The sequence below is a fragment of the Leucopleurus acutus genome, assembly GCF_964270905.1.
Source record: "Leucopleurus acutus genome assembly, chromosome: 16".
Classification (NCBI taxonomy): Eukaryota; Metazoa; Chordata; class Mammalia; order Artiodactyla; family Delphinidae; genus Leucopleurus; species Leucopleurus acutus.
The window spans coordinates 23,242,603-23,265,648 of NC_139158.1; the positions used below are offsets into that span (position 1 = coordinate 23,242,603).

At 46.3% G+C, this 23,046-nt stretch overlaps 1 protein-coding gene across 1 annotated transcript in view; it reads left to right on the plus strand.

The window, feature by feature from the left end:
* Positions 1-287: 287 nt before the first annotated feature.
* The window catches only part of TMC7 (transmembrane channel like 7), a gene marked incomplete at its 3' end in the record, with an annotated part of 48,311 nt that continues 25,552 nt past the window's right edge, over positions 288-23,046 (plus strand). The window contains exons 1-5 of the mRNA XM_082857445.1: positions 288-369; positions 14,279-14,522; positions 15,372-15,520; positions 19,169-19,336; positions 22,905-22,987. Of these exons, the coding sequence (XP_082713571.1) occupies positions 303-369; positions 14,279-14,522; positions 15,372-15,520; positions 19,169-19,336; positions 22,905-22,987 (711 nt within the window). The 5' untranslated portion in view covers positions 288-302. The remainder of the gene's footprint in view (positions 370-14,278; positions 14,523-15,371; positions 15,521-19,168; positions 19,337-22,904; positions 22,988-23,046) is intronic.

Consider the following 23,046-nt stretch of genomic DNA (forward strand, 5'->3'; position numbering starts at 1 on the left):
GGACGGAGCTGTCCCGGGTCTCTCCGGCTCTCCAGCCGCGCCTCATGGGTCCCCGACGCGGCGGAGCCGCACCCTCCCACTGCCTCCTGGCTACACCTCGCCTCCCAGCGCAGGGCTGCTCGGGTGGTCCAGCGGGGTCGGGCGTGGGAAGGGCCACCGGGACGCCCCGCCCCCGCCCCCGCCCCGCCTCTGTGACGTCGGCCCCGGAATCTGGAATCCCGGCTCCGGGAGGGAAGGCCGGGAGGCGACGGCGGCGGCCGGAGCGGGTCTCCGGCGGCATTTCGGGGGCGCGCGGCGCAGCCATGAGCGAGTCCCGTGCCAGTACGCTCCCGCCCGGCAGGCCCAGCAGGCAGGCCTTCATCCACCAAGGTAGGGCGGCGCGGACCCGGCTCCAGGCGGCCGGCGGGTGCAAGCGGCCGCGAGGTGCTGGGAGCTCGGCGCGGGCCCGGCCCCCTCCCCACCTCCCGGCTTGGGGGAAAGCGGATCTTTCTTATTGCTGGTCTCCCTCCTCCAACCCATCCTCACCCAATTCAGAGAGCCCATGCCCTACCAAAAGGAGCACTAGAATGGGAGTCTCGACAGTGGTGAGTTTGCCTTCCCAAAGCTGGTCGAGGGATCCTGGGCAAGTCTCAAAATAATCTTAGATGTTAAATGAAAAGATTGTGAGATCCCTGTCAGCCCTAACATTCTGATACCAGGTGCCTGCCTCCCAAACATACGAGGCTTTACAATTAGATGGACTTAGAACTGAATTCTGCCTCGGCTATTTATTGCTGTGTGATCTTTGGTAAGTGACTTGCCCTCTCTGAACCTTAGGTTCTTCAGCAGTAAAATGGGAATAAGATGGTGGTGGGATTAGTTGAGAGAAAAATGTGTGAAGTGCCTAGCACAGTGCTTGATACAGAAAAGGTACTATCAGTGGTAGCCAGACAAGTATATGCTTTTCCCTTTTTTTATTGGGTAAAACTTAAGAGTGAAGTGTACAGCTCTGTGAATTTTAACATAAATGTGTACAACCGCTACTCAGTCAAGATAGAAAAGTTGCCAGTACCCAGGCAGGCTTCCTTGCAGCATTCATATCTTATATTTGCCCTTAAGAAAACACAAGACCCCACTGTGAGGTTTTGTGTGTGTGTGTGTGTGTGTGTGTGTGTGTGTGGACAATGCTTCCAATACCTAGTACCTTGGCTTCAACTTCCCCACTGTGAGTTTTATCTGCAGCGTTTTTTCTATTTCAATTTGAGAATAGAGATTTTGTTACAAGGATCTACAGTAAAGCATGAGTGTAGATTTGGGCTTTGGGCCCCTCTGATTGGATTGATCTCAACATCTAGAAGAAGAAAAAGAGAAAAACATCTAGAGAGACTCAAACTCTGGGAACTTGCTCGGGAATCAGAAAAAAGACTGGGTTTGATGCTAATTATTTTCTAATGCAGTATTAATAGTGCTGGCCTCAGCTCAATTTCAGCCTTTCAGTAGTAGCTATTCAAGTCTTTTCCACATGATTTTTTATCTTTCTCTTATTTAATCACACTTCATCACATTTAAGATGCCAACCCTGGTTTCCCATACAGAAGGCAAGGAGATTCCTCTTCCTTGGATCTTTGCTGGGTGTTCAAGGGGATCTCTAAGCATCTTTTTATGAGTATTGTAACTAGCGCCTCTAATCAAAAGGTTCTCCCTGTCCCTTGGACAGATGATATTTTATGACCTTGTACCCACCAGCATGAGTGGAAGGCTCAGAAGGGACTGTGTTTATAACTTTGCAGCAGTTTGTAAACCATGACGCACTGTATGAGCATCTCGGGAGGACAGCTGGAGGGGGTCAGGAGACACAGGGCGTCTAGTTTACAGAATTGGGAAATGTGTATCCTTCTTAATGATAAAACAGATCACAACATTTGCCTTCTTTTTTTTTTTCTTTTCCATGATGGTTTATTACAGGATATTGAATATAGTTCCCTGTGCTATACAGTAGGACCTTGTTGTTTATTCATTCTGTATATAATGGTTTGCATCTGCTAGTCCCAAACTCCCAATCCATCCCTCCCTCAACCCCCCTTCCCCTTGGCAACCACAAGTCTGTTCTCTGTATCTGTGAATCTGTTTCTGTTTCGCAGATAAGTTCACTTGTGTCATATTTTAGATTCCACAGGTAAGTGACAGCGTATGGCATTTGTCTTTCTCTTTCTGACTTACTTCACTTAGTGTGGTAATCTCAAGGTCCATACATGTTGCTGCAAATAGCACTATTTCATTCGTTTTTATGGCTGAATAGACAATAATTGCCTTCTTAATTAAAACTTTTCAGTGGCTTCCCACTGCTCTGAGAACAAGCTCCAGGCCCTAACAAGGCCAGCAAGGACCCCAGCCCACCTCTGCAGGCTCTCATCACCTACAGCCTTACCTTAGCCCATGCTGCTCCAGCTACACTGACTGCCTTCTCATTCCTCCAACATATCAAGGTCATTTCTGCCTCAGGGCCTTTGCACCTGCTGTTCTCGTTGCCTGGAGTGCATTTCTCTTTGATCTTCATATGGCAGCCTCTTTCTGCTCCTGTCAGGTCTCTGCTCAAATGTCACTTCAGAGAGGCAGACCTCTGGAGTCATCTTGTTTGGAGAAGTACCCCCCTATCTCTTACCCTGACCTTGCTTATTCCTTCAAAGCACTTAGCACCATCTGAAGTCATGTGGTTTGATCATTTCCTGGTTTATTAGCTATGTCTCTTTCTAGAATGTGGGTGCCATGAAAGTCAGGGGCTTTTTCTTGTTCCCCTAGGACCTAGAACAGTGTCCGGCACGTGGTAGGTACTAAACCTGTGATGAATGAATGAATGATGGAGTATACCCACAGCCATGCTGGCAGCTATAGTGTAGTGGTTTCAAGTCTAGACTCTGGATTCTCAGATGCAAATCCTCTTTTTCCCATTCACTGGTTTTGTCTTTGGGAAAGGCAGTTAAGTGCCTGGTTTCCTTATGTATTAAATAAGGTATTTAAATAAGGTATTTCCTTATGTATTAAATAACGAAAGTACCTACTTCAGGAGGTCATTATGAGGATTCAGATAATTTATATAAATAACTTACTTACATAAATAAACTCATAACTTACTTATATAAATAAGTAGATGCTTAAGTTAGTTATCTGTGCCTTGGAACAAATTATCCCAAAATTTAGAGGCTTAGAACCCACTTACCTCAAGGTTTCTGTGGGTCAGGAATTGGGGAGTGACCTATCTAGGCTTTTCTGGCTCAGTCTGTCTTACAAAATTGCAGTCATGGTGTCAGCCAGCCATGCAGTCATTCAAAGGCTTGCCTGGAGCTGGAGGATCCCTTCCAAGATGACTCGCTCACATGGATGGCGAGTTGACACTGGCTGTTGACAGGAAGCCTCAGTTCCTCTCCATGTGGACTTCCCAGAGGGCTGCTTAAGTGTCCTCGAGACGTGGTGGCTGGCTTCTCTCAGAGCAGATGATCCAAGACAGAGGAAGGCGGAAGCTGTAGTGTCTTTTATGAGCTGGTCTTAGAAATCACACTGTGTTGTTTTTATTGTTCACATGGGTCAGCTCTGTTCAGTGTGGATGGGGCCTGTATAGAGGCGTGAATATTAGGAGGGGAGGGTCACAGGGGGCCATCCTGGGGAGTGGCTGCCATGGCCCATGTAAGTGTTAACAGTTGTTATGATGTCTCTGCTCTCCTATTAGATGGTAAGCTCCAGCAGGGCAGGGCCTGGGCCTGTTTGGCTCACCATGGCATCCCCCTGCTTAGCCCAGTGCTTGGTGTATAGGAGGCCTTCAGTAAACACTAGTTGAAAGGATGCCCTTAGTGATTTGGTCCCCATCTTAGCTCCCATCTCCACACACACACCCCACCCCCGCCTGACGGTTCCCATGCTACTTTTTGAGCCTGAGAAGCTTCTGCTGTTCCCTCTACCATGAGGCTATTACTTTACTTCCTTTTAAGGCATACTATTTTTCTCATCTTTCAGTCTGGTGTCACTTCCTCCTGGAAGCCTTCCCTGACTACCTCCCCTCCCACAGGCTAGACTGTGTCTCGTCTCTGTACCCACAGAGTCTGCTAGCCTCACCCTGTCAAAGTATCCCTTGAACTGTATTCTCACTTCTCTTGAGTTGTATCATTTTTAAGAGCAGGGATTTTGGAATTAAGCAGACCCAGGTTCAGACACCGACTTGGCCTCTTATAAACTGTGTAGCTTTGAGCAAGTTACTGCCCTTTCTGAGCTTCCGTTTCCTCATCTATAAAGTGGAGATTCTGAAAGGAATGGAAGCCGGAGGACCGCCTTGTTCCAGGGCCTCTCCACCTGCTCCCCACCCCTCCCAGGCCCCAGAGCTTCCCTCCAGGTCTTTGCAGCCTCTGTTCCCTCTAGCCGGCACACCCTTCCCCCTGCTCTTCCCAGGGCCAGCTCCTCACACTTCTGCTCTCAGCTGGAATGTCCCCTCCTCCCAAGAGGCAACGCCTCCCCACCCCCTGACCATGAGGCATTTTGCCCTCTTCCAGGGCTTTTCGCCCCTCAGCCCCATCGTACCTGGCACGTTCTGTGTTTATTGAATGGAGTGACTCTGCACGGTTTTTTCCCTTTGTCCAATATTTACCATATTCCAGTCTGTCAGTACTTCATACCAGTCAGTAAATGTATGTGTACAGGATGTGTAGTATAACTACAGGCTCATTCCTGTCAGGAGTCCTTCGGCTAGCATGCATGCAGTGACTTTTTGGGGGCGGAGATCGAGGCATAATTCACATAACAAAATCAACCATTTAAAAGTGTACAGCATTTAGTGCGTTCACAATATGGTACAACCATCCCCTCTACCTAGTTCCAAAATATTTTCACATACCCCCATCTGCTAGGGTCACTGAAAGGATTTAATGAGATAAGCACGTCAAGAATCTGGCACCTTGTGGGCAGGCACTGTGCACTTGAATGGTAGCTCTTGGTATTATTATGATTATGATTATTAGGGCCTTTTCTAGCCCCAGTATTATCAGGTTTGATGACTGCATGTGCTCTGTGCCTATACTCTCTGAAGGTATCTGTTAGATACTTATGTAGTTAAACAACTATTCCGTGGGCTATTTTAGTCTGACCGATTTTAGGAAATTTGAAGACAAGTAACCGTTTGACCTGCAGTGTTTTTTTTTTTTTTTAACTTTATCTGCTAAGTCCATTCATCCAGGTTACTCATCAAAGGTGTCCTGGGTGGGAGGGCTGTTGTGCAGGCCTGGACACAGGCCACAGTGAGCCAGCCTTCTGACCTGAGTTATTTTTTTCCCCTCCGTCTGGAAGAGGCCGAGCTCTGTCTGCCCAGCAATTCAGGACCGGATTAGGCCCAAAGGCCAGAGGCCGTGAGTGGCTTTTTTGTTTGGTTTTTTCTTCAGGAAGTGAAGAATTTAAGGGATAAAAGGGGGAAATGACTTTTCAGTGTTGTTAACTTTGTTGCAATCTGGCTGCTTTGTAAAAGAGCATTGTTTGGCTGTGGGACCACCCAGCCCTTCTGTGTTTTCCCACTCCCACCAGGAGAAGGTGGGGAACTGATCCTGGGCCAAAAGCGTGCACCAGGCGAGGGGCCTAGGGACGAAAGAGGCAGGCAAGGGACGTGCTTTCACAAAGCTTCTAGTCCAGCAGGGGAGACCCTAAACAGGTGGAGGGAAATGGGTCAGAGACAGCTAGGCATAGGTGCTGAGAAGGAGATAAGCAGGTGATGAGATAGAGAGGGGGAGCGGCCCGCCTGGACAGCCCTCCCAGGAGGGGACCGCTGAGCCGAGGCCCAAGGATGTAGAGGAGCCAGCGCAGGTGAATGGGAAGCCCCGGTGGGAAGAGTGTTCGGAGGGGCTACAGGAAGAGCAAAGGGCAGAGGTGGGAATGGCCTCCATGTATCTGAGGAGGCCTTGGGCTGGAGCTTGGAGAGGAGATGGGACGAGGTCAGCTAGCAGGAGCTGGTCCCTGAGGGTCAGAAGGCTCCGTCAGCAATTTGATTTGGGACTCAAGTGGGTAACTTTCTTTAATTCCTCAGAGCAACTCAGTGTAGTAGGTGTTATTTGCTCATTTTATCCCCCTGGAAACTGAGGCCCTGAGATGTTACTTGACAAGCTGCTGCAACAGAAGGATGTTAATGTTGTGAATAGAGCTACCGTGTCCGTGTATTAATTTGACATGTTTTTTGAGTCCCTGTTATGTGCCAGCCCCATGCTAATCACTAGGGGTGTAAGAGTGAGTAAGACATGCTGAGGTCATTGCCCTCATGGTTCAGACCTTAACTTGACCTTGGAAAAAGGTCCTGTCTTCTCTGAACTTTCCATATTGCAAAATAAGGGTAATACATAAGAAGGGCCCATCCTGAGGCTCACAGGAGATAGCTAGGTGAAGGATTTGACATCATCATGGCACACGGTAAATGCTCAGTAAGGGCGAATTTTTGGTTATTGTCACCTCCAGGAAAGTTGGAAGCCTTTTTTGGAGAGGTCCTAGCCAAGGAAGATGAACACTCCACATAGGGAGTAGCTTGGTTCTTAGCAAGAGGACACCCCCTCCTCCCCCTTGCCACTGCAGATTTAAATCTTCATGTACATTAAGTTCATCAATAAATAATCAGAGTCCTGGCTTCAAGTAGGTAGCACGATGTGCCAGGCACTGCCCTAAGCCAGGGGTCTGCAAACTACAGCCCATGGGCCAAATCTGGGCCACCATGTATTTTTATAAAGTTTCATTAGGAAACAGTCATGCATTACGGTTGCTTTCCTACTGCAGTGGCAGGTTGAATAGTTGTGACAGAGACCGTGTGGTAAATAGTATTTACTATCTGGCTCTTTACAGAAAAGCTTTGCTGCCCTCTTTTCTAAGCACTTGACATACAGTAGCCATCTAATAGCCTTAGGATGGCTGTGCGAGGTGGGAACTACTACCCCTATTTTACAGGTGGGAAAACTGAGGCACAGAATGGTCAAGAAACTTGCCAGGTCACACGGGTAGCAAGTGGAGCCGGGGTTAGGATCCAGGCAGCGGGCTTGGGAGCCCGTGCTCTTAACCACGTGTCGTGTCACCTCCTCAGACAGACAGAATCACCGTAACAGCTCCATGGACAGTCCACCGGATGCTCTACTGGCTTCGAAACCAGGAGGCCTGGGTTCTGGGCTCAGCATAGATCTGATTGCTCAGTTAGTCACTGCTCCTGACGGCTGTTTGCTTGTCTCGTCATAAAGCCTTGGGACCCAGTCGTTCCCCAGGCCCCACCCAGGTGCCAGGTGGTGTGACTCACGCAGGTCCCCCCAGCCCTGCGATTCTGAAGTCTGGCAGATGGAGGAGGCTCCCAAGGCCCTGGCTCCTCCCCTCTCAGACTAGGTTCTGGGTTCCTGAGGAAAAGGCCCCTCTGTGTTGTCCAGTACAGTAGCCACTAGCCACCCGTGGCTGTAAGATGTAAATTGAATAAAGTCTGATAAAATTAAAAATTCATTTCCTTAGTCTTACCAGCCACATTTCAGTAACCCAGTAGCCACAAGTGGCTAGTGGTCACCATGTTAAATAGTACAATTATAGAACATTTCCGTCATTGCAGGATGGTGCCCCTTGACACATGATGCCCTGCCATGGGCTGTAGCCATGCCGACCTGCGTAGCTCAAGGACAAAAATTGCCACATGGCTGCCCAGAGAGATCCTGTTAAATCTGAGTCAGATCGTTCTCTGCTGAGCACCCCCCTTGGTTCCCACCTTACCCAAGCAAGGTAACAACATGGCCCACAGGCCCCATGTGGCCTGGCCTGTTTCTCCCCGACCTCCTACCCTGCTGACTCTCCTTCAGCCACACGGGCCTTCTTGTTCCTTGAACTGACCAGGCACAGTCCTGCCTCAGGGCCTTTGCACTTGCTCTTCTCTGTCTCTACCTTGCTCATCTCTATCTTCTGTTGGATGCTCTTCCTCCAGATAACCACGTGGCTCTTTCCCTCCCTCCCTTCAGGCTTTGCTCAAATACACCCCTGCTTTATTTTTCTCCAGACATCTATCATCATTTGAAATATATTGTTCTTACTTGTCTATTGTCTGTCTCCTCCAGAGGCAGAGGGAGTTTGTGTGTCGTATTCAAGGCTGTGTCCCAGTCCTAGAACAGTGCATGGCACGTAGCAGTTGCTCAGTAAATCTTTTCAAGTGAATGGGTGAATGAATGGGTGGGTGGTTGGGTGGTCCTGCCAGGAGTAGGGCCTTGATGAGTCCCCTGGCCTCAGAGGTTTTTGAGCACTTGGTAGAAATGTCATAGAAGCTTTAACCAGATCCCCTGCACTGGGAGCTCCTTGGTTAAGACCCTTTGGCAGCTGTGAGCAGAAATTATTCAGGTGCCCCAGCTCCAGTTAGCATCCAAAATCAAAACAATGTCACACACACAGACATGAGTGGAAAGAAGTCTAAGAGGCTCTGAAATCGATGTCTACATTGTCTTATTGGTAACGTCAAACTGGGTGTACGTGCATGTGTCTAATAGGGCTGCCTTCTGTAAAGTACCTGAAGTAGAAAGGCTGTAATATACAGTCAACATCCCAATCAGTATTTTTTTGCCAGCTTTTTCAATTGTGAAATAAAAAGTCACCCCTAAAGAATAGAGTAATATTAAATGCTTAAATTCCTTACATCTTCTCATTTTTTTGGTGCCCCTCTTTTGCTGGTGTGCTAAACATATACTTTGGTCTCCCTGGTGGGTGAGCCAATGTTGCCTGTATCCTCAGCACGAAATTCATTTATTCACAGTTCATTCATGCATGCGTTCATTCACTTAACAAGTTTTTATTAAGCATCCGCCATGTGCCAGGCTCTGTCTTACAGCCTGAGGACTCCGTGGTGAAGGAGAGAGATGGGGTCCCTTTCCTCATGGAGGTCACAGTCTAATGGGGGAGGGAGACGGTCAGAGTCAATACGCAGGTAAACACATAGGGAGGAGGATGGGCTGATGACAGGGATGCAGTGGGCTGGGCACTTGGGAGATAAGTGCTGGTTGGACGAGGCAGGGGTAAACTCTTCGAGGCGGGAAGCAAGTCTGTAAACCTTCGTCGTCTCCAGAGCCCCTGCCCCCAGCCCAGAGTCCCACGCAGAGATGGACTCCATGCAAGGTATCAAACAGAGCTCATTGCCACAGCAGCTGGCCAGTTGCCTGGACCAGATGACCCAGAAGGTCCCTTCTTCCCCAGAGTTTCCATGATTCTGTGAGTGGGAAGAAAAACCCTGGAGTGAAGCCGGCACCAAATACGGTCAGGCTAGGTTCTCGGCAAGCCCCTGAGGGAGGCTGGCGGTGGTTTTGGTGCCATTTAGGTCACAGTTGGCCTGTGTCCACATTCTGGGAATGTTTGTGCTCGTTGGTAGGATTTGGTGTCCTGTGGAAAGAGCTGCCCAGCAAGTTGGGACGTCAGGATGCTCTCCAGATGTGCCTGCCTCTGCCCATTCATTCATCCATTCATTCATTCTCCAGATGGAGAGGTTTCTGTGAGCAAGGCACCGCTCTAAGCCTCAGAGAGACTAACTTTTTCCTTAACCTGGAAGAACAGCAGATACCAGAAGAAGTAGTTACCCCTGCCCCTGTCCCCATATCTCCTGTAATAATTACCCAGTCATCCTCCCACCTAAGTAACCTCCTGCTTGCTGAAATCTGACTCCAGTGGCCAACAGATTCTAGGCCTTCCTAGGTGGAGGCAGCCCAGTATCTGAGACCTGCTCCAGCCTCCCATGCACATGGTCATCAAGCAGCCTACACACCACAGGCTTAAATGATCAACTCAGGAGAACGTCCGACAGTAACTCTAGCGAGCCATTCTTATCCTCTCAGGATGAGAAAACCAAGGCTAGGAGAGGTGATGCCACCTGCCTTTCTAAGAATCGGTAGAACCAGGAGTCTGTCTTGACATCAAAGCCTTGGGCAAGCCGCCATCTCTCCAGACCTCGGGTTCCCTGTTGAAAAGCCAGGGCAGCAAAGCCTTCCCAGCACGGTGGTGTGAGAAATTCGGTGATGTCATGCTTTGAAAAGTGTGTGGTCCTATATGCAAAGGGTTGGAAGTGTACCAGCTACAAAAATAATGGTGCTTGTGTTCAAGGGTATAGTTGTGATTTTTCTTTTAACTTGAAGATGGAGAACTTCCCAAGGATGTCTGAAAAGGAAAAAGCATTCCTCTTCAGTGATGGCCATTTTGAAAATAGAGTTTTCCATCAGAGGCGGTTCCTGGGAAATGTGAATAGGATGTATCCTTCCTGTGGTGTGGCTGCAAGAACAATCAGATGATTAGTTTGTGTGGCATTTTATTGTTTACAAAGCACTTGCAAATCCATGGCCCACCGAGTGGTCTCATAGTAAAGACTACAGCTTTGGCATCTGACAGACCTGTGATAGGTTCCTAGTTCCAGCACTTCCTAGCTGTGTGAGTGGGCAAAGCACCTAACCTCTCCGAGCCTCACTTTCTTCATCTGTAAAATGGGATAATTCTGTTCAATGAGTAGCTCACAGAATTGCGTGTGGTGATGCATATCGTGTACTTCAAATAGCCTGGCGCAAGGTGTGCTCCCCAATTCCCAGCCAGTATTATTTATGTTGTTGGTACATTTGTCCTCACGATCACGCTGCTGAGGTCATGGTATTATATCCACTGTTCCTGAGATGAGAAACGTGTGACTCAGAGATGGTCTTTGTTTCTCCTGGGGTGGCCTGGCTAGTGGGTGACAAGCCAGCCCGTCTCCAGCTCCGGCCCTGGATCCCGCAGCTGCTGAATATTCAGTGGGTCAGTGCCGCTCCATATTCAAAGGCCTTTGTTCTGGTTCATAATAGCCCTTTGTTGCTGGCCAGAGGGAGGAGCGGTGGGCTTTGAGCCTCTAGCCTTCAGCCTCCACCCCAACCCCGGACCCCCGTGCTTGCTTAGGGAGCCATGTTACTAATGGAAGTGTGTCATGCCCTCGGGGGGGGGGGGCGGGGGGGGGCTGGGGCCGGGAGTAAAGGTTGAGCCGGGTTTGTTGGCTTGCGCTTGGTGACTGGCAGGGCTCCAGACGCGTGTCCGTGTCATCAGCAGTGGGACAGCTGTTCTGCTATGTGAACTTGCCCATCGGAGAGGCAAGGATTACAGTTCTGCACCATCAGACTCCAGCTCGGATCAAGGCCTTGGCCGGTCCCCTCCCCCCGGCGCGCCCTCGCTGTTAGCTGTAAGTACATTTACAGAGCCCACTGCGTGCAGGGCTGTGCTCAGTGTTTCTGCCTGCATGATCGCCTTTGATTCTCACAAGCTGGCACTCCTGTGATGGATCTCGTCTTTAGCCCTGAAGCCTGCAGAGTGATCCTTTGAAACGTGCTCCGATCACGACACGCTTTGGCCTAGAGCCCCGGGTGGCTGCCCGTCTGCCACATTGAAGGGTCATAGCACAGCCCACAGAGTCTGACCTGGTTTGTCCTGGCCACCTCTCTGATCCCTGCCTTCCATTCTTCCTGTCCCAGCTCCCTGTTGCTGCTTGATCGATTGCTCCAAATGTGATGACTTAAGCCATTTTATTGTTTCTGCTGATCCTGTGCACCAGGAAATGAGCAGGCTACAGAGGAGACGGTTTGCTCAGCTCTGTGTCCTATCTGCTGGGTCTGAGCATCCAGTGGCCTTTTCGTGCCCATGGTGGGGCCTGGCGAGGATGAGCAGCGTGGCTGGGGACCGGCTGCAACGGCCTGCTGGGGTCATAAGCCGGGACCTTGATCCTTACTGTCAGCCGGTTCCTTGGTTGTCCTCCTTGGAGCCTTGGGGCCTCTTTCTCTCCACGTGGTTGTGTCAGCAGCATCGCTGGACTTCTAACACAGCAGCCCCAGGCTCCCAACAGCACAGAGTAGAAGCTTCCTGGCCCTTTTAAGGCTTGGATCTGGAACTGGCAGAGTATCAGTTCTCTCGCGACCTTTGTTTAAAAACAAGTCATGGGTCCAGCCCGGATTCAAGGGGGGGAGACCACAGAGGGCTGGTGTGGCTCTTTGGGGGCCACCAACAAAAGAGCCTTCGAGGCTCCCATTCATTCACTCTTCCCCACTCACCTAGGCCTCCATGCTCTTCTTCAAGCATGCTGTGCATGCCCCTGCCTCAGGGCCTTTGCACTTGCTGTTTCCGTCTCCCAGGATGCCCTTCCCCAAATATCCACAGGGCTCACACACCCCCTCTATTTAGCCTCAGTGCCATGTGAGTAGGGTATTTACTTTGTTCACTGTAGTATCCCTAGCTCCAGCTCTGACACATGATAGGTATATTTGGTGAATGAATGAGTTTTTGAGATGAGGAAACAAGCTCAGAGAGGTTAAGTAATTTCCCCAAAGACACACAGCTGGTAATCGACAGACCCCAGATTCAAACCCAAGCAAGCTTTGCTGCCTGGAGGGGTAATTGCTTAGGTTATCACAGCTGCCTCCTACCTCCTCCTTCCATGTCCTGCCTCCACTCAGGATGGTCTTCCCAAACTAAAATCGGATCAGGTATAAAATACATCCTGAAAGTGGCATTCGTTCCTCACCTTCAACAGAAAGCTCTCCCTCCTCGGACCTCTGCACAAGGCACAGCAAAACTTGGCCTCCAGCTGTGGTCTGATGTAGCAGAGTGAATATTCTTTTTTTTAATTTTTATTTTTATTGAAGTATAGTTAATAGAGATTCTTGAGTTGGCAGACCTGGCTCTGTTTCCAATGCCCCCACCCCCAGGCTCTCTAAGCACGGGAAAATTACGAATGTCATCCACTTATCCATCTATCCAATAAGTATTTATTGAACTACTCTGAGCCAGGGATGCTGCTGGGTTCTGGGTTGCAATGGTGAGGAAATCTTCACAGTCCCTGCCCTCCGAGAACTTACAGTCCACTGGGTAAGACAGACATACTCACATGGTCACACAAAGAAATATAAGGTTATAGATTGTGATAAGTGCTGTGAAGGACTTACTGTGTGGGGGAAAATGTGTAACAAGACACCTACAGGGCTTCCCTGGTGGCGCAGTGGTTGAGAGTCCGCCTGCCGATGCAGGGGACACGGGTTCGTGACCTGGTCAGGGAAGATCCCACATGCCGCGGAGCGGCTGGGCCCGAGAGCCATGGCTGCTGAGCCTGCGCGTCCGGAGCCTGTGCTCCGCAACGGGAGAGGCCACAACAGTGAGAGGCCCACGTACCGCAAACAAACAAACAAACAAACAAACAAAAGACACCTACAATAGTGCAGTGAGGCAGGGTTGGTTTCCTTGAGGAAGTGGCATTCAAGTAGGAGCTAAGAAGTTCACTCCAGGCAGAGGGAACAGCAACGCAAAGGCTCTGAGGAGGAGGGAACACAGGCCCATTTTAGTATATGAAGGATCCTAAGAAATGTAGGTTGGAGGTCAGAGAGCCTGAGGAGCTGGAGAGGTGGGCAGGAGTCAGATCATGCAGGGCTTCGAGGGCTTGGGCAAGGGGTTGGAGAACCCATGAATGACTTTATTTTCTCATCTGTAAAATGGGGATGATAATAGTACCTACCTCAGTACGTGTGAGCATCTGTGGTCAGTTGGGCAACAGCTGGGCTGTAGGCTGGCCTGGGATGGTCTCGGTTGGGGTGATCATCCCTGCTCTACCTGGTCTCATCCTCCAGCAGGTTAGCTTGGGCTTGTTCACAAGGCAGCAGCTGGCGTCCAAAGAACAGCAGAAGCTGGCAAGGCCTCCTGAGGCTAGGCTCAGAACTGGCACAGCATCACTTCTGTTGCATTCTGTTGGTCCAAGCAGATCATAAGGCCAGCCCACATCCCATGAGTGGTCATGAAGCTCTTAACAGAGTGCCTGGTGCAAAGGAAGTGCTCCGTAAACGCCATTATTATTATTGTCGTTGATGATGTTGTTATCGCTATGCATTTGCAAAGCAGTTTATGCTTTTCAGAGCTTTATCCCATACAGTGGATACCCTACACTGTGTGAGGATAGTTGGGGCAAATGTCACTAGCCCTATTTGCCAAATGAAAAACAGAGGTTAGATTACTCAAAGCCACACACCTAGCAAGTGGCTGCAGCCAGACACTAGAATGCAGGCATCATGTAACTTAAAACACATCTGCTGAAAGTGAACCCTTTTGCAGATGATTTCATTGTCCTGAGCACCATCCTGGTAAATGAAATAATTAAGATACAAATACTTCTGTCAGTGGCCCAGGCTCCTGACTGTGAGGTTTAGTTAGGGTCTCTGAGATCTAAGTCTCCTACATAAGTTTTGGGTTTTGGTCCCCAAGTTCACTGGGGTGAATGGTGGTTTTCTTCTTTCTTACCCAGAGAGCCTCTCTTTGGACTCCAGTTGCTTTTCTTCTCCACCTGTGACTTTCCTTCAAGAATTGCCAAGCTACCGGTCTATTGCTCGTAAGAGGACGACCATCCTTTCCCGGGACAAGCAAAGTGGCACTTTGCTGAAGCCAACAGACTCTTACAGCTCCCAGTTGGAGGGAGAAATCACTGAAAACCTTGACAACCAATCCATTCGGAAATACGCACTGAACATCTCTGAGAAGCGGAGACTAAGGTTTGTCCAGCAGCCATCTGGAAGGCATATGGTGTATGTTTTGGGAAGAGGTGCTTTTTATGCATGGAATGCATTTCCTGAAGAGTTCACATAATTAAAAGTTTATTACTTAGGATAAGCTAAGCTGCTGTGACAAAGATACCTGCACAGGTAAAATCTCAGTATATTAGAAGTTCATTTCTTGCTCACATAAAAGTCCTGGGTTGAGGTCAAGGGGGAACTTTGCAGTCACCCAGGGACCCAGGCTGCTTCCATCTTGTGGCTCTGCAACCCCCAAAGCCTCATCGTTGTCTGTAGTCACTCTGTTCCCCTTCCCCCCAGCACCTGCCAACCATTAATCTACTCTCCGTCTCTATAGATTTGCCATTCTGGACATTTCATGTACATGGAATCATCCATGTGTCTGACTTCTTTCACTTAACTTCATGTTTTCAAGATTCATGTAAGTTGTAGAATGTATCAGTACTTCCGTCCTTTTTGTGGCTGAATAACATTCTACTGTGTGGATAGAGCACAGTTTATCCTTTGATGGCGATTTGGGTTGTTGACACATTTTGCCTATTGTGATTAATGCTGCGTTGAACATTTGTGTACAAGTTTTTGTTTGAGACCCTGTTTTCAATTCTTTTGGAGTATCTACCTACGAGTGGAATTGCCGGGTCATATGGTAATTCTGCGTTTAACTTTCTGAGGAACTGCTGAACTTCTTCCTAGTGGCCACACCATTTTCCATTCCCACCAGGGGTGCATGAGGGCTCCAGGTTTTCCACATCCTCTCGGCTGGGGTTTTATTTGGTGCTGAGGTTGATGACCCTGCCTTGTCATTGTCATGCTTGTTTCTCAATGCAGGGACATTCAGGAGACCCAAATGAAGTACTTATCTGAGTGGGACCAGTGGAAACGGTATAGCAGCAAGTCTTGGGAGAGGTTCATAGAGAAGGCTCGCGAGATGACAACCTACCTGGAGCTGTGGCGGAAGGACATTCGCAGCATAGAAGGTACACACCCCACACTGCACGTGTTCCTCCATAGAAGTCTCCTGCGCCTGAGGAAAGGACAGCTTTGTTTTCACTCACCCCCCAGCTGAAATGTAGCATTTCCTTCCGTGATGAACGCGAGCAACTAGCCACAGTTAGGATTAATAGAGCCTGTGTCTTCGTCACCAGGAACATCACAGATGTCTTCCTGTTCCTTCCAGTTGTTGCAGTTGTCTGGGAATAGCATCTGCGCTCATCACGACTTTGAAATTACAGCGGTGATTAGATCTGCCACTAGACCTTGTTATTTAATATGTTAATGAAAATGCTCATGTATTAATCTATCACAAATTTAGTTTATACAATAATGTTTTGATCATCATACGACCATTTGTATTTTGTGCGTTTAAAAATGTTATTCCAAGATGGGGCTCAATAAGCCTCATCAGACTGCCAAAGACACGCATCGCCCTGAAAATATTAATAATCCTGCTTTCCCGTAATGGTGAGAATTGGGATGAAGTACAGGCAGACCTAGGAGATACTGAGGGTTTGGTTCTAGACTACCGCAATAAAGCGAGTCACACGAATTTTTTGGTTTCCCAGTGCGTATAAAAGTTGTGTTTGCACGATACCATAGTCTATTAAGTGTGCAATAGCATTATGTCTAAAAAGTAGTGTACATAACTTAATTAAAAAGTACTTTATTGCTAAAAAATGCTAACCATCATCTGAGCCTTCAGTGAGTTGTAATCTTTTTGCTGGTGGAGGGTTTGAAGTATTGCGAGAATTACCAAAATGCGACACAGAGACAGGAAGTGAGCAAATGCTCTGGAAAAATGGTGCTGATGGACTTGCTTGATGCAGGGTTGCCACAGACCTTCAATGTATGAAAAACAAAATATCTGTAAAGTGCAATAAAGCAAAGCACAATAAAAGGTATGCCTGTCATAACAAAATCCATAGACTGGGTGACTTAAAGAATAGAAATTTATTTTCTTACAGTCCTGGAGACTGGAAGTTTGATATCCGGCCACCTTGTCACTCTGTCCTCAAATGACCTCCTCTTTGTGTGTGCTTAGGGAGAGAGAGCACGCTTTGTTGCTTTTTCTTCTAAGGGGACTAACCCATCATGAGGGCCCCACTTTCCTGACCTTACTTAGCCATGTTACCTCCCCAAGGCCTGTTTCCAGATACCATCACACTGAGGGTTTGAGTTCCAACATATAAATTTGCAGGGGGTGGGGGGAACAATATACAATTCAGTCCACAGCAGGTACACAAAAATTGGAAGTTATGACAAAATGTAAAATCAGAAAAAAAAAATTAAACATTTGGGTGACATAACTGAGCCAGGGGGAAAATACCTTTTAGGATTACCCGGTTTCTACTAGAAAGCAAAACAATTTACAAGCTTCTCCTCAAAACTGCTGAAATGGAAATTTTGTGATGTTTGTAAGGACCATGGCAGGATATGTGAAAAAATGTATTGCCCCCATTATTACTATTTTAAAACCTATAAAGTACCAGTGGTAATCTATTCAATGAACTTTTTTAGTTGTTTTATTGGGAGAATGTAAACTTATTTCCGGGGGGGGATTCATTAGAAACTTAGAACTTCAACCATCCACTTTAGAAGTTTAAGTGAACATCATCTTTGGAGCAAAAAAGTAATAAAAGCTAACCTTTATTGAGCCTTCACTGTGAACTGGGCACTGTGTTCAACATTTTACTCATATGATCTCCGTTGATCCTCACCAGAACCCATTTTTCACATAGGCATTTATCATGTACGTGGTTCAGAGAGATTAAAACACTTGCCCAAGTTCATTGGCTAGAACAAGGCAGACCCAGAATTTGAACCCAGGCAGTCAAGCTTCAGAACCCAAGGTTTTAGCCACCATGCCCAGATTCCTCTCTTGTTAAGTGGTGGCTTTTATGAAGATTTTCATTCATAAAGTGGCTTATGTGTTGGAAGGTAGTTTCTCCCCATGGAACTGGGCCCTTGATTTTCTCTTCAGTGACTCCAGTCCTGTGATTTCTTGGCTGACTAGGTACTCATCTGGCAGGAAGTGAAGGATTGATAGTTAAGCTCCTTACCTCCGTCAAGGAGAGAAGAAAAGATTGTGGGTCTCACATCTTCAGTCTCAGAATATAAGTTCTTTGCCCGCACCAAGACATCCTTATTCTTTGAGTGCTTTCTGTCTGTCCTTAGTAATTTAATCATTATTTGGTGGAAGGTTTGTTTTCTATTTGAAAAATCAATGAATGTAATTCACTGCCTTAACAGAATAAAGGAAAAAAATTATATGATTAACCCAACGGATGCAGAAAAAGCATTGGTAAAATTCGGTTCTCATTCTCAGCAAATAAGAAATAGATGGGAGCCTTCTTTTTTTTGTTGTTTGTTTTTGTTTTGTTTTTTTGGCCGCACTGTGTGGCTTGTGGGATCTTAGTTCCCCAACCAGGGATTGAACCCAGGCCACCACAATGTGAAAGAGCTAAGTCCTAACCACTGGACCGCCAGGGAATTCCCAGGAGCTTTCTTAATCTGGGAAAAAATATCTATAAACATTGTATAGCACACATCATACTTAATGGTGAAATATTGAAAGCTTTTCTTCTAAGATTGAGAATGAGGAAAAGACTTCTAATTATCACAGATTCTATTCAGCATTGTCCTGGAAGTCCTAGCCAATGTACAATGATGGGAAAAAAAGGGTCAATGACCAGAAAGGAAGACATAAGTTGTCTCTTTTTTTTTGCAGATGACATGATTTATTTGTAGAAAACAAAAAAGACAAACTATTAGAATTGAGGTAACTTTGGCAAGGTTGCTAGATATAAGATCTATATATAAAACCAACTGTATTTCTGTATACCAGCAACAAACATTTAAAAAATAAGTTATACAGTAGTATCATTGCACCTAGGAATATAACTAAAGAACTATGTGAAATGATTCTGCACAGAAAACTATAAAATATTGTTGAGAGAAATTAAAGAACCTAAATATACCATGTTCACGGATCAGAGACTCAATATTGTAAAGATGTCACTTGTTCTCAAACTGACCTATATATTCCATGTAATCCCAGTCCGAATCTCAGCACATTTTGCACATGCATGCATGTGTTTATGTGTGAAAATGAATATGCTGATTCTAAAATTTATATAGAAATGCAGAGGACCAAGGATGCCTGAGGAAGAAGAAAGCCTAAAGACTTAGAGCACCATATATCAAGTATTATTGTATCTGCAATAATGAGACAGTTCTGGTATTGGTGCAAAGATAGACAAATAGACCCATAGAACAGAAGAGGGAATTCAGAAACAGGTCCTTAAATATACAGTCAATTACAAAAGCACTATTGCAATTAACTAGGGAAAGGATAGCCTTTTCAATAAATGGTGCTGAGTCCATTAGATATTCCTATGAGAATACTGAGCCCTCTCTCACACCATCTCAAATTATTGATTTAAGAGTGATTGTAGATTTACATGTGAAAGTTTAAACTTAATAATTTCAAGTAGAGCCTTGAAATTATTCTTCCTCCCTCCCCCACTAAGAGCCTCCAATTTCAGTTCAGCCCTCTGTGGCTGATTGAACCTACAGTGGGTACTGTATCAATACTCCTGGTCAGTGATGTCTGGATTTCTTTTTTCCAGGGAAATTCGGCACTGGAATTCAGTCCTACTTCTCCTTCTTACGGTTTCTGGTATTGCTGAATTTGGTGATATTTCTGATCATCTTTATGCTGGTTTTGCTCCCAGTCTTGCTCACCAGATACAAGATCACCAACAGCAGCTTTGTGCTCATTCCATCCAAAGGCGCGGGTGAGTGTAAGGCCTGATTTGCCATGAGGAGTGTTCTTTTCATTGTGTACCTAGCTACAATGCTTCTTTCTCTAGCAATCTTTATAATCTAAGTCTTGGGTGACTGTATTAGTCAGGATAGGCTAGGTTATGCTGCAGAAACAAATGACCCCATAACTCAGCACCCAGTAACCACAAAGGTTTCTTTCTTGCTCACACTGTATGTCCATCAGTGTTTGGTGGTGGCTTTGTTCCATGTTGTCTTCACTCTGGAGCCCAAGCTGAGGGAGCAGCCTCTCTCTGCCCATTGATAGTCACGATGGCCAAAGGAAAAAGAGCCATGGCAAACACGTGCTGGCTTCTAATGCTTCTGCCTGGAGATGACACACATCCTTTTCGCCACACCTTACTAGCCAGTGCAAGTCACTTGCCACTCCTGGGTTCAGCAAGGCGTTTGGGAGGAGCAATGGGGGGTGGGGAAGTGGACTATTCAGTAAACATAATACAGTCGACTCCAGTGACTTCATTTCAAGCTTTTATTTCAAGGCTTTTATCTCCGATAATGGTGATGCTCAGGCTGCTGTTTATTAAACCTCAGTCATCTGCCAGACGCTATGGCAGGTAATGGACCTGTGTTTTCCTACTGAATTCTCAGTGTAAGTCAGGTCTGGGCATCCTGTTTTTTCAAATGGGGATAATTTCTGTCATTCCAGAGATGTTTATTTACCACCCTCTAGTACCAGGCTCTGTGCTAGGAGCTGGAAGTGGAAACCTCCTGCTTCTATCACATGACTCCTTTCCCCAGAAGAATGCCCCGTCTGCAGTCACTTCTGTGGCTCTAAACATTCCTCCTCATCATATTTGTTTTTGTTTTAATTCTATTACACTTAAAAATCAAATAAGAATAACGTGGAAACGCTGACTTTTTGAGTGCCTACTGCCTGCCCGATGCTGCATTCTCATTTCTAATATGTCCATGTCACAGATAAATATCTCCTGCTGCTGTGTGAAAACGCTGGGTTCGGTTTCAAGGCCCAGCTCTGTTAGTTGATTAGATTTTGTGAGCCTCATTTTCCTTATCCGTAGAATGAAGGTGATGATTTAACTAGTGAGACAATTGTTTTCATTATTCAAATAATGTTGTACTACACTATTTAATACTTAGCTCATTAAAAGATAATAAATACTTATTATTTAAAGTACAAATAATTGAAAACAATAATATAAATTCTATATTATTTAATACAGAAAACTTAAGTAATGATTAAGCGCTACTCATAATTTTTCAATGAATATTAACTAAGATAATACAGTGCTTTGCCCATGGAAAGTGCTCAATAAATGCAGCTTTTTTTTTTTTTTTTTTTAGTATTATTTCTTTCTAGAAGAACTGAATGCTATTCTGTCTCACTAGACACCACTGCCTGTTCAGTTCTCCCTTTAGCCGTGAGCAGGGCCTTGGGCGGAGGGAGGCCACGCTCTTGGAGGAAATGAAGCTGGACTCTGAGCGTGGACACCACGCATCTCTTCTTTTTCCTCATTATTTCCTCTGACTGCATCGTCCTCCTGCACATGCTTTTTTTTTCGACTTACCTAGTAAACTTTGTCCCTTAAGATAAGGGTCAGAAGTCCCTTTCTTCCTCTTCTCACTTCCCTTCTCCGTTCCTTCAACAAGTGTTTATTGAGCACCTGCTGTGTGCTGGGCCCTGAGCCAGGCCCTGGGGCTACAGCAGGGACCGCCACAGGGTACTGCACTATAGCAGAGGATGGACGTTAGGAAGGGACCACACGAAGAGGTATATAAGCTATGAATTTGCCTCTGGGGGAGGGGAAAGGATAAGGTGCTGAGAGGTCAGACACCAGGACACTGGAGGCTGAGGGGTGCCCCAAGCCCTCTGTGAAGGCAGGGATATGTCAGGTGAGCCCAGGAGGACAAGGAGAAGGCAGCTGTTGGAGAGCTCGGGGAAGCTTCTTCATGCAGAGGAACAGCATCTGCAAAGGTTCAGAGCTGGGAATAACTCAGCATATTAGAGAAATGAAAAGCCAGGTGTGGCTGGTGGACACGTTCCTGGAAAGGGCCAGATAGTCAATATTTTAGGCTTGGCAGGCCATATGGTCTCTGTTGCAGCTATTCAGTACTGCCGTTGTGGCACAAAAGTGACCACGGAGAAACGTCCCAAATGGGCATAGCTGTGTTCCGATAACACAGTATTAACAAAAAAAGGCAGCTGGCCAGATTTGGCACAAGGGCCATAGTTTGCCGACCTCTAGGCTTGAGGACAGTGAGTGAGGAGCAGAGTGGCAGCTGTCTCTTTCCATCTTCCTGACTCTGCTCCAAACAGTGACCGTCTCCCTCCTCTTTGCCTCTAATACTGTGTTCATACAACCATTTGAGCACCTTATATACACCTAACTCCTAATTATCGTTTCTACCACTTGATGGTGAGCTTTTCAAAGGCAGGAACTATTTCTTACTCATCATTTTATCTCCAGCATGTACCTGGTGCATAGTAATTAAGAAGTGTTTGTTGAATGAATAAGTGAACACACATGTTAGGATTATAAAATGGCAGAGCTGGAATTGGCCTTGGAGGAACTGGTTCAACTCTCTTATTTTAACAAAGGGGAAACTAAGGTCCAGAGAAGGGGTAGTACATTGGATTATTTTCCCCAGTTTGTCACTCCCCTGTAATTGTAACTTTGCAAAGCTTCCCACTGTGAGCAGAGAATACTTTCTGCCCCCATCGATATTGCTCTTGGCCATGTGACTTCTTTTGTCTAGTGGAGTATTAGTTTGAAATGGCTTTACGTGGTTGGCCTGCCTTATGAGAAGAGCCATGAGGAGAGCATCCCCCCCAGGTAGCCACTGCCTCTCCAGTCTGGTCCCAGAGTGAAATCATGTAGAGCAGACCCCAGCCCAACTGGGAGCCTGGTGTCCATCCTGGCTTAGCCTGAATCAGCTGAGTGAACTCAAACTGTAGATCCATGAAGGAGAAAATAAATGTTTGGAGGTTAAATAATTTGAGACTTTAAGGTTGTTACACAGCAATAGCTGACTGATACAGAGGAAGTGAATTAGTTGTTCTAGCATAATGTAGTGTCACTAAAATTGCTGTTCAAAAATTTTCTTGGTCAATTATATGTAGGTAAACATATGTTTTTTTTTTAAGTGAAACTGCTTGTTAATTTACACACATGTAGAGATCTTTTAAAACTGGATTGCTTAAAATGGAATAATAATTATATCGACCACATCTTCCAAAACATGTGCAAACATGAACCCCAAAACGTAAAATACCAATACAATCAGAAAGCCTGTGCTGTTATTAGACCCCTATACGAAACGTATAGAAAAAACATATATCCCCAGGTATTTAGAGAATAGTGAAAGGGGAAAATGGTACTGTACTTGGTGCACTGGCGTTTAGATTGCAAATAGAAAATCACAGATTCACAAACATATCCATATATAATTGTATATGACATCTAAATGTATATACATATACAAGCATATATACACAAATTATGATAGACAAGTTATAGAGACTGAAGCTATTTCTACTGATGTTCTTGTCTTTGTTTTTTACAGATATTCAGTGCACAGTGTATCCAATAAGTAGTTCTGGACTCATTTACTTTTACAGTTATATCATAGACTTGCTTTCTGGCACTGTAAGTATTTAACATAATTCTGGATTTGGACCCTTAATGCTGAAATAGGTTAATTTAAA